General features: G+C 42.7%; 1 protein-coding gene across 1 annotated transcript; it reads right to left on the bottom strand.

The window, feature by feature from the left end:
• Positions 1-6,242: 6,242 nt before the first annotated feature.
• pou3f2a (POU class 3 homeobox 2a) lies at positions 6,243-8,326 on the bottom strand. Its single transcript, XM_084030007.1, has one exon. It carries the CDS (start codon positions 8,234-8,236, stop codon positions 6,836-6,838), a length of 1,401 nt encoding a protein of 466 aa, XP_083886133.1. The 5' UTR covers positions 8,237-8,326; the 3' UTR covers positions 6,243-6,835.
• Positions 8,327-12,144: the final 3,818 nt, after the last annotated feature.

Genomic DNA, 12,144 nt, shown 5'->3' on the forward strand with positions numbered 1-12,144 from the left:
CTTTTTTGGAGAACATTTCTCTTTTTTTTGGAAAAGTTTTGCATGAAAGTTTCTATTTTTTGAGAAAGTTTATCATTTAGGTAACGTTATTCATTCATCTTTTGGAAAAGTGTCTCATAATTTTTTTAATTATATATTTTTTAATTATATTAACATTTTATTTGAAAAGTTTCTCATATTTTTTTAATTATAATTAATTATAATTTTTTCATGATTTCAGATTTTCATGAAAGTTTCTCTTTTAAGGGAAAGTATCTAATTTTTGTGGAAAAGTTTCTCAACAAATGTTTTACTTTTATGGAAAAGTATATTTTGGGAAAGTTTCTCATGAACATTTCTCTTTTTGGGTGAAAGTTTCTCATGAAAGTTTCTCTTTTTCACTGAAATTTTCTTATAATTTTGGGAATGTTTTTATTAAAGTTTCTCATGAAAGTTTCTCTTTTTCGGGGAAAGTTTCTCATGAAAGTTTCTCTTTTTTGGGAAAGTTTCTCATAAAAGTTTCTTTTTTTCGGGGAATTTTTTTTATAATTTTGGGAAATTTTTTATTAAAGGAGTCATCACCTGGTTTTATACGTATCCAGCCCCCCTTGGATCGCTTTGGATCAATTCGTAAAACTTATTAGAAAAAAAAAAAAAAATTTTAATCAAACATTGAGCTTGTTCTGACCCTTTTTCGTACCGCGATTTTATCACGCGAGATTACGCGCGAGGTTTTGACTGGTCCGGATGTGCATTGTATAATATGTAATGAGGCGCGCGTTGATTCGCCGCAGGAAGGACAGAGCCGGGGGGGCTTGCCTGCATGCAGACTCCAAAACATAATGGCGGCGCTTCGGCGATTTCAGGTAGCGGACGGGGCGGGGTTGGGTGGTGAAAGAGGGGTGGGCTTATGCAAGTAGCCGCCACGGTGACGTCACCGAAGGCGCAGAATCAAAATCTCGTGCTTTAGGAATGCACACCCTTGTGTGCTATTCCTGTTCGGAAAAAGAGCAGAAGCGAAAAAACGGCGCCACTTTCAAACTCCAGCCTTTCAGGCAAGTTTCAACTGAGGTCAAACACAGATATGCATGTTTTAACAAGAGAAATTGCGATTTCCGGGTGATGACTCCTTTAAAGTTTCTCATGAAAGTTTTTCTCTTTCGGGGAAAGTTTCTCATGAAAGTTTCTCTTTTTTGGGAAAGTTTCTGATGAAAGTTTCTATTTCTGGGGGAAATGTCTCTGTATGGGGGAAAGCTTCTCATAAAAGTTTCTATTTTGGAGAAAGTTTCTTATGAAAGTTTCTCTTTTTTGGGAAAGTTTCTCATGAAAGTTTCTCTTTTTCGGGGAAATTTTCTTATAATTTTGGGAAAATTTTTATTAAAGTTTTTAATGAAAGTTTTTCTTTTTCGGGGAAAGTTTCTCACGAAAGTTTCTCTTTTTCGGGGAAAGTTTCTCATGAAAGTTTCTCTTTTTTGGGAAAGTTTCTCATGAAAGTTTCTCTTTTTCTGGGAAATTTTCTTATAATTTGGGGAACATTTTTATTAAAGTTTCTCATGAAAGTTTTTATTTTTCGGGAAAGTTTCTCATGAAAGTTTCTCTTTTTTGGGAAAGTTTCTCATGAAAGTTTCTATTTCTTGGGGAAATGTCTCTGTATGGGGGAAAGCTTCTCATAAAAGTTTCTATTTTGGAGAAAGTATCTAATGAAAGTTTCTCTTTTTGGGGGGAAAAGTTTCTCATGAAATGTTCTCTTTTTGGGAAAGTTCCTCATTTTTGGGGAAAGTTTTAAAAATGTGATCGTGTAGCATGTCGAATACAAAAATCACAAAAAATCATAGTATAGTATGTTAGAAAAAAAAAAAAAGTTTAGCGTGTAAGAAGGAAGCTAGTATAGTTTGTCGAAAAATGTCATGAAATAAGTCTCAAGTATAGTATATGTTGAAAAGAGTCATAGAAGAAACAATTTTATTACATTTTTATATGCAATGACCTTTAATAACATTTTTTGCAAATATATCTGTGGCACATTTGTAATGGCATTCTATGCTAAGATTGTTTTGACATTTTTATGGAATACAATACTTTGACTGTATTTATTATGGCATGGCATACTATGCTTTTGTTTTTATTGCATATGACATTATGACTTTTAATGATAATCTCAAATATAAAGGCGGGTTGGTTAAGATTCCAAATGGGGAAAACAGACAGTGTGACTAGTACTCCTTGCCTTCTTTGGTTGGATTCGTTTTAGGTATGAGGAGGGAGACTGCTCTGACTTATGGTAAGCATATCAGATGTTTGGTGTTTTTCGCAATGAGCCTTTTGAACAATGGCCAGTTGCTCTTGGGATTACAGACTATCGGAAAATAGACTTTTGGTCCAATGGGACATTTTTATAGTATGCAATAATGGCCCGTCGGGAAACAATAGTGTGGCACTGACCTGAGGGAATATAAGGCTGAGGGAAAATAGGGCTGAGGGAACATAGACACACTCAGAAAGTAGAGTCATCTTGTCACAGCATCCTCTGCATTCCGAATCACAATGTCCCAAAGTCAAATATGGTCTGAAAAATCTACAGAGAAGTCTGGAATTTTGAAATGGACAATGGAAGCGACTCTGAAAAAAGCTCTGCTCTGTATCAACACTTGGAGGTGGGTACGTGCTGGCATATATCCGTCTCATAATCCCTGTCCCTCTGCGCCTGCTATATGACAATATAAAGCCCTCCCAACAATGCTGAAGAATTAGCTCTCTGCCCTTTTCTTTGTGCTTGTGCTGGAGCTTTGGAGAAACAAAGAGAAAAGAGGAGGGCGTAGAAAGGGAAAGTCGTGGCAGCACCGCTGTTGCGGCGGCGGCGGCGCGTGGGTTCGGGTGAGGAAAGGGCATAAAAAGGGAAGAAGACAAACAGTCGAATGTATTTGATGACTTTGGCGAACATGTGGCCATTGTGCAGAGTCCCTGGGAGATCTCAGTCCACACAAGACAAGGAGACGATTCAGAACTGACAATGACACCAGAGTATAAACCATCCCCGGTGAGTCAGAGATGGTGTACAGTGGAAGAGGTGGCAGCTGTGTGTGTGTGTGTGTGTGTGTGTGTGTGTGTGTGCGTGCGCCTGACTGTCTAACACGTGGCTGTGTGCATGATGTGTGAGGTGGGACATTGTGTGCAGGGAGGAGTGAATGTGCCTTTGTGTGTGTGTGTGTGTGTGTGTGTGTGTGTGTGTGTGTGTGTGTGTGTGTGTGTGTGTGTGTGTGTAAAAACATGAATAATGCAGAGGATGCCTGTAGGAGCGTGAGGGCCGAGAGGAGGGCAGATGGTCGCCTGCTGATAGGACAGAATCCAGGCAACAGGGTCCTCCAGCGAGCTGGGTTTAGACCTGCTTTACACACACACACACACACACACACACACACACACACACACACACACACACACACAGTATATATATATATATATATATATATATATAATCTTTTTAATATACAATATCTTTTTTTTGCATTGCACACATCCGATTTCAAAATAAAAGCCAGGGCATTGCAAGACTTAAAGACTAAAAAATAATGCTGTTGTTAATAAAGGAACTGATGTTCGTCATTGCTCGATTTCCTTTTAGTTGTTTAGAAAAAGATCGGAATAACTTTATTTCCTTAATTTCATTAACTCTGGCATTGTTCAATGTCATTCCCATTATTCCCAAGGAGTTTATTCTTATTATTATGATCATTTTCTACAGATTGTGAATCCCACTGAACCAAATGTGTTATTAGTGATGAAAAAAAATCATTTTTATTAGAGGCAGAAGCAGGAACGGGGCCGTATAGCGGGGATTTACTGAGGTCATAACTTTAAACAAATGTGTCTCTATTTTCCTTTTAATTTATACCAGATTCTAAAATGATGTCCAGGAAACTTTCTGTGAAATTATTAAGAAATTACAGATCTGTAAAATAAAGTGCTTCGTGTCCCAATATACCAACACTAAATGCCCCCCCACACTGCTAAGAATTCATTTCTTTTTTGGGTAATGAATTATTGTGATGTAAAATGACTGGAATCAGCTTAAGAAGTGTGCATCTCTTTGCTCTCATTGTGTGATAAATCCCTTAAAATCCCAGAATAAATTCAAAGGCTGTGACGCACACTTGCTGTCCCTGTATTGTAGCTGAGGCTATAAATTAGAATTTTGAAAAGGAGCATTATCATATCAAAGACCACTAACTTCATGATGAAGCAACAGCCCTCCTTCCAACCCAAGCCTGCTTGTAACTACTATCAGCCACTAGGTGGCAGCAGCAGACTGTTTCTGGTTTGGCCACCAATCAGCCAGAACGTGTGTGATACATAGTAGACATGGTGTGAAAGCAAACAAGAGGAAGGAGATCTGCTGAGGAACGTCAATCCCCGTTTCTAGCAGGTCAAAACAGACCGGAAATCCTGCTGCGACAAAATACCGAAACAACGTGTGAAAACAAAGGTGAGGTTACTTCAATGTACACTGCAGGTTTCTCAGCTCTCTGATTGAAAGAAAAAATAGGTTAATATCCATTCAACATGTCGTGTGTTGTGTGTTATTTAGCATTTGTACAATTATTCAAATTATTTGACATCAAAATGATAAATATGTGTTTATAATTGTGTATAAAAACGTAGATTATACATAAATCTGATAAATCATGAATATAATGCATCCCATTCTATTCATAGGCCTACCATGTCTTGTTGTGTTTTACAGGCAGATGTGTGCAAAAAAAAAAAAAAAAAAAGCTTCAAATGTTTTGACATTCTAAATTACGTCTCGTCCTAATTGTCAATTAGTTCCCATATTTATCCTGATGGAAATATTAATTAACGGTGTGTTTCAATTTCAGGCCACTGACCGTCTGTCTGGGCATCTTCACGGATATCTGTGCACAACAGCATCAGTGCAGACCAGCAGCAGTAAACACTTCACCGAATCAGTTGAAGGACATTTGTAAGCAACCGAGACGGAGTGATAAAATCCATAATTATAACACACGGCCGCGTGCGGGAAATAATAATAAAGAAGAACAAAAAAAAAAAAAAACGCGTGTCGACAGCGACTTTTCCCGAGGCTCAATAAACGTGCAAAGACTGCAGTGTTATAGAAAACAAATACGATTTAATGACAAAAAAGCATATAGAAATTGTGCAATCGTTGATTTCTTTTTCCTCTTCATTTGATCACAGATTTCAGGTCGATGCTATTTTGTTTTGGTTTTGATTTTTTTTTTTTTTTTTTACACCTCAGAAACTCAAATTCATCTGAAGGATTATCCTACTGGTGGTGAAGTCAGAATTATTATAGTATTTTGTGGATTATATACATTTTGGGTATTATTTAAATTAAGGGTGATTTATTATGTATGTACAAAACAATGCGTGAAATAGGCTATTGCTTTGGCGATACAATAATAATAATTCAAAAATAAAAAATATTCTGACATTGTAAACTGGGCCTAATACACTGAGAAAGTTTTTGAAATGCAAAACGTCTCATGGGAGTTGTCCAAAAATGATTAAAATATTACAATTTCTCCCCAGTCATCTCCATCCTTCAGTTGGATTTTAGTTTCTGATTATTTTTATATTTTTTTAAATTCTCCACTCAGAGAATTCATCCTCAACTCGTGGATTTCCCTCAATGACCTCCACTATCAGATCAGGTTATTAATCACAGGATTTAAGTGGCACAAGAACACATGTCTGTGTTTGTGCTTTGGCACAGACTGACAGAGAAAAACTGAGCAAACAAACGAACATACAAACAAACGAAGCCATACAAAAAAAAAAAAAAAAAGATTTGAGATACATCCCACAAATAGTCTTCTCATTGGATGAATGAGTCGTACAGTAGTAGTATAGCCTCTGCGGCCAGAGCTGGTACCAGGATATATTCAGTTTGTTTTCTTCTTAGTAAAAGGAAGGCAAAGGGCTGGATTGCTTAGAGTTCCAGTCGGACAGTCTCGGTCTTTCTCTTCACAGCATTTTGGAAAAGTACAGAAATAACAAACAGCAAAAAACACACTGTAAACAGGCGCACAGAAATGTCTGCACAGAAAGAAAAGCAATAAAGTCAACCAATACTCAGTGGTATTATTATTATCATTATTATAATTATTATTATGCTATCTAAATGTAAGACATATTGAAGGAAATTTAAATAAATCAGAGATGACACTTAAATCAATACAATTTAGATTTCTCGTCAGAATTATATAATAATAATAATAATAATAATAATAATAATAATAATAATAATAATAATAATAATCATAATAACAATAATAATAATAAAGCAGTTGGCTGGTATTGGCTTGAATTTTGAACATTGTACAGCAGGTCTGCCATTGCAGCCCTCTTTTGCCACGAGCCGCGAAGAACCCCTGTTGCTTTTGTTGTGATGGAAAGATGGCGTTTATTTACCCACACCGAGCCTGGAGCTTGTTTTTAGATCTCCCACCCCCAGCAGCCGCCCACCCCGGACACCTCGGCTCCGCAGCCTGCCTTTCTTTAATGACACGTTATGACACATCGGCGCCTCGCGATATAGAAAAGAATTTCTGTTTTTTTTTTTATTCTTTTTTTTTTTTGGTTAGCACACACCAGCCGCGTATCCCAATCTGCGTGGACGTGAAACCCTCTCCATACAGGTCTCTGCTATGCGTCTTTTTAGTGCTTGAGTGCCACTGTAGATCCCCACTCTGTGTCCGTGGGTTAATCTGGCTGAGGTCCAGTTCCGAGACGGTCCAGCACAGACAAATCAAACAAATAAGGAGGCATTATTCCTCCTTAAGGGGTCCGTTTGCTCAGAACGAGCGGACTGGAGTCACTGCACAGGAGTTTGTCCTCCGTGATGAGGAGGGGTGTCCCCGTACATGTCCTCTCCCCCTGGTAGCTGTCCCCCAGCGGGGGTCATCCTCTTCTCCTTCTGCCGCCTGTTACAAAACCAAACCCTCACCACCTCCTTCTCCAGCTGCAGGCTGTCCGCTAAGGAGTTGATCTCCGCCGCTCCTGGTTTTGGACATTTGAGAAAATGGCTCTCCAGAGCCCCTTTGACGCCCACCTCGATGGAGGTCCTCTTTTTCCTTTTCCTCCCCTGTGCCGCGATTTTATCCAGGCTGGTCGGGCTCCCCGACGTGGAGTCCGCCTCCTCCAGCCACTTGTTCAACAAGGGCTTGAGTTTACACATGTTTTTGAAGCTGAGCTGAAGCGCCTCGAACCTGCAAATGGTGGTCTGAGAAAAGACGTTCCCGTACAGCGTCCCGAGTGCCAGTCCCACGTCCGCCTGCGTGAAGCCCAGCTTGATGCGTCGCTGCTTGAACTGCTTGGCGAACTGCTCCAAGTCGTCGGAGGTCGGCGTGTCCTCGTCCGAGTGGTCCTGATGGCCCCCGTGCTGGTGGTGGTGTGAGAGAGACTGCTGGTGGGCCCCGGGGCCGCCTCCGTGCTCACTGAGGTGCGGGCTGTGGCTGTGGTGGTCGTCGTCCCGCAGGGGGTGGTGGTGCATCCCCCCTTGCTCTGCCCCTGGCATCAGACCGAAGCCGGACTGGGAATACACCAGGCTCTGGCCCTCAGACGTCGCCATGCCGGGGATGTGCGTGGTGGCTGTGCTGGTTCGCCATGCTCTGGCGTCGTGATGCGCCTGCTGGTGCGCTAGGTGAGGGTGTCGCTGTTGCTGCTGTTGCTGTTGCTGCTGCTGCTGCTGCTGCAGACTGCTGGAGTTCTGCAGCTCCTCTCGGTCACTGTCGTGCAGCACGGGCTTCACGTCCTGCTCTCCGAGGGGACTGGACGGCCACGGCGCCCCGCTGTCACCGTGAGACAGCGCCGTTATCCACTGATGCGCGTGGCTGAGCGGATGTCCAGCGCCCGGTAGCGTGCCGTAGTCGTTCTGGAGCAGGGTGTGCGCGTCCCTGTACGCTGCCGCCTGCTGCATGCTCCCGGACTCCGAGTGCGGCGGCGGCGCGCTGCTGGGGGTGGTGAGGACGCTGTAGTGGTTGGATGTTGCGGTCGCCATAACTATCGGAGCCAGAGTGATAGCTGGAGTTAAAAGGAGGCTGCCTTTGACAGTAACTCTTTTGCGCCACGGGGCAGATAGGCGTCTCTCTCCAGCATCTCCCGGGCGCTGTGCCAAGGGGACGCAGAGGCGCGCACCTGTGGTCCGCCTCGCTCCGCTCTTTATTGGCCAAGAACGGTTGACAGATGTGGTTACCCCTGACAGCACCCCGCTCATTGGTCACGGGAGATTGTACAGAAACCCCAATCACTCTGCCCAACAATACTAGCAGTCCTGCACCCTGCACGAGTACAAAGTGGAGGGAGAAATCGGGCTGCCGAGTGTAAACAGAAAAGACTGAGCCAGCTCAGCTATAAGAACAAGAAAAAAAAAGTTCTTTATTAACGTTGATGTGGGTCAGTGGGTCACATTTATTGGGGTTGGCGCGTCAAAACGTTGCGTAAAAGTTGCATTAGATACGCTTTAGCCCACGTTGCACATTTATAACCACGTTAGAATCAAACTTTCCAGCGTCGAAATGTTCAGAATCTTAATTTTCATTAATTTGAAGTAGACCATTTGTGGTGTTTTTGCGCCACGAAAACAGTGAGCGGTTATCCCGGGGAGAAACTTCCAGCTGCCTCTCTGCCCCCAGGACGCTGTCCAGAGAGCGGGGCTGCGTGCTTCCAGGGCCTCTGCCCCGTTGCCATGGCGAACGCGCTGAATGGAACAACAACGCCCACGTCACAGCTGCAATTCGCTCCTTCTTTTCGTTCCGTTCCAAAGGGCTCATTGGGGCCGCGCGCTCGGCCGTCGGGACAAATAATGGGGGGCGAGCGGAGAGGGCAGCTCGGGGCCAAAGAGAGGAGGCTGCAAGAATGGATCCCTAAGGCGGCACTGCGCCCACTTCCACCTGCTTGTTGGGTAAACTTTGAGATGGATGCGCACACAGTGGCACGCGAGGCTCGGCTTCCCAAACCGCCAATACGGACACGGGCATTGATTCTCAGTATTTTTAAGGGGGGGGGGGGGGGGGTACATAGAAGGGCTTCAGACTGAACCAGGACTTAAGGTCTGCCTCACACAGCAGTGGATACTATAGAGAAGTATTTGCTGTAGTCAATTTGTAGATTAAGCTGTTTAAAAAAACCAAAAACAAACAAAAGTAAAGTACTTTGTCATGCATCTGAATTAATAATCATAACATATATTAATTTTACACTCTCAGACACTCTAATCTGCATACAATACACAGAGTTACTACTTTTACTTACTCACATACTTAGTATCATTGGATCCATATGTCTCTCTGGAACTGTTGGTAAAGAAAAAAAAAGTGCTGGTTAGTGAAAATGCATCAAAACATTGATTTTGCATTATCAGCTAGTCCTATCTTTAAATGAATGCAATGATATTGAAATTAAACGAATCCTCATTCTGCTGAGCCCCCCCACCCTGGACCTACTTTGGCAACTACTGGTATTTAGGAGGTGTGATTTTATTGGCTTAAACTGGGACACTGGCTGTAAAAACATAACAGCCATGAAGAGGTTAAAGGAACCTCACAGGACAACAATATGAACCTTCAGGTGTCATGCCACATCATTTTATTTTCATATTTAAAGTCATAGCTACACCCTAAAATTCACAGTACACCGTTAATTAAAGACCAATACTCATTTCAAACTGGAATAGACAGGTTAATTGATAAATACTTTGAATGCAATCAAGCTGAGGATGCACAGACATCATCAACTGACGCACGTTGAATCATAAGGATCGAAAGAACACTGGATTATGATTAGGGTGTAATTCTGAGAATTACCAAATGTGTCGCCAGGGGCTCTGGCAAGCCGTGTGTTGAGAGAAGCAAAACATATTACCCTAATAGACTAATATGCAAACTACTGGCTGCCCAATTACAGGGCTTAATAACGCATAAATGATGCGAGTCCTGTTCTCACAAGACTAAGAGGTCGCTGTTAATTCAGTCAAAGGGCCGGGTATATGCTGTCAACACATGCGGCCGCTCCTGTGTGTGTGTGTCCCTCGTTTTGTATTCAACAGTGAAAGTTAACGATGAAGAATCTGAGCGTTAAATTAACAGTAATTATATGGCCCCAGTGCTGTAAAGATTCAATTTCTTCGCAAGTCTAATGGGCCTAAGTGTCCCTATGCGCAGGCAGAAGTCTCCACCAGATATTTATGATTGAAACGCACACAGACGGAAAACAAACATACATTATATACACCTTTAGCATCTGTGGCTTTTAGAGTGATTTCTTTTTTTCGAAAAAACCATATTCAGGTCTAATCCAAAATGTGAAAAGGCCTTTTTTGTTGTTGTTGTTGTGTAAATAGTGCCGCTCACTCTAGTTTAAGAGAGTGGTTCAAGCGTGAGGCGAAGCCATTTACGTTCGTGTGTATTTGCAAGTGAGCCGGCGGTCTGGTTGCATTCACTTTCTCCAGACCAGTGTGTGACCGGCCCATGTCCCTCCCCCTGTGGGAACCCTAATGCAGGGGTAACTGGGGGCAGGGAGTGGGGGGGGGGGCTTCTTTATGCTGCTGGACACAGGGAGATAATGGCCATACCTCCACAGCTGGCCCAAACAATCAAAGGGAGGGCTCGAAGGATTCCAGCTTTAACCAGGCCATTGTCTGGGCTAATTACATCTGAATGCAGGACCCCAAGAACTCACCCCGAGCAAAAAACCTGCACAGAATACCCCAAACAGCCCTTCAGTGATGAGGAAGAGTGCACGGTCACGAGGCGCACACATACGGAAATATAGAAATCCTGGACTCCTTCATTACCCCCTAAACGCAAGCACACAAGCACACGCACTCTGGACTCGTTCATTACCCCTCACACACACTGGCATCCCCCAGCAGGCTCTCATCAAAGTGTTGTGTCTCTCAACACACTCGCATGTGGCACTCGGCATTAGATCGGATCTCAGCTCGCTGCTCTCAGAAGAGATGAGGAGGTCTTAGAGGACTTAGGTTGAATAGAAAAACCCCACTGAAGAGCCTTTCCCCAATGCACCCCCATAATCCCAATCTATACACTCTCTCTGCACCCCAACCGCCGGGGCTCGGCTCCATCTGTAGCCTCCGCTGTGCAGCCTCGGCTTCGATGCAGTGCAGCTTGTGTCTGTGGAAAAACCGCAGCGTGGTGGAGTGATTCGGTGGTACGGCTTTGCAATCCGGAAAACACATCCAGCTAGTTTCCGAACACTCACTACATCGATTTCTTGTGATATGATGCACACTGCAGTGTGTTTGTTGCTGTGCATGAGAGAGAGCGAGTTGTGTGAGACAATCCTAATCATCATACTAGAAATACCATTTATTTCTGCTCACTTGTGCTTAAAATTGCAGGTCCAAACACTGTTAACAGGTGAAAATGACGTAAGATGTTAATTGTTTACATCCCAGATGTTGAACGGGAGATTTAAGTTGCAGCAATTAAAGCGGCTGAAGTTGAAGCACTGAAAGGGTTTGAAGTGGCTTTTCAGAATTTTACTTTTTTTTTTTTTTACTCCGCAGTGAAAGCAGTCGGACTGTCAGCTGAAGTGTGAAGGATGAAAGCGACGGAACTGTCGTTAAAAAAAAAAAAAAAAAAAAAAAGTACCGGATGCAGTTGAAACAATAACAGAAGTTGAAGTGCGGGAGATCGTTTAAGTGCATGTTGAATAGCTGAAGTGTCAGGTGATGGTATGTAAAGTGAAATCAGTTTCAGTGTCATCCGGTGTATTTTGAGTTGTCAGCGGGAAAAAAAACAAAACCAATTAGGTGAAGTGTCAATTGATGCCTGGAGGCAGGAAGTGTTGAAATTTTCAAATCCAAGCCCCCGTAGCCGGTGTGTGTAAACAATGAAAGCATGAGTCGTGAAAGCAGTGGAACTGTCATTTGAAAAGTAAAAGAGGCAAGTAGTCGAAATGTGAAGTTTAAACTGTGAATATGGCAATATTGTTCTCGTCAGGCAAACCCCGTCTCCGACAAAATTACGCTCCCACAACTAAACTGCGTTCTCAATTACATTTCCAGGGAGACTTAGAGCGACAAAACTACTTGGCTAGGTTTAGTCAAGACAAACAAACATTAAAGTTTTGGCTTAAATTCACAATGAAATGGATTTAAAA

Source organism: Eutrigla gurnardus (assembly GCF_963514095.1).
Source record: "Eutrigla gurnardus genome assembly, chromosome: 16".
Classification (NCBI taxonomy): Eukaryota; Metazoa; Chordata; class Actinopteri; order Perciformes; family Triglidae; genus Eutrigla; species Eutrigla gurnardus.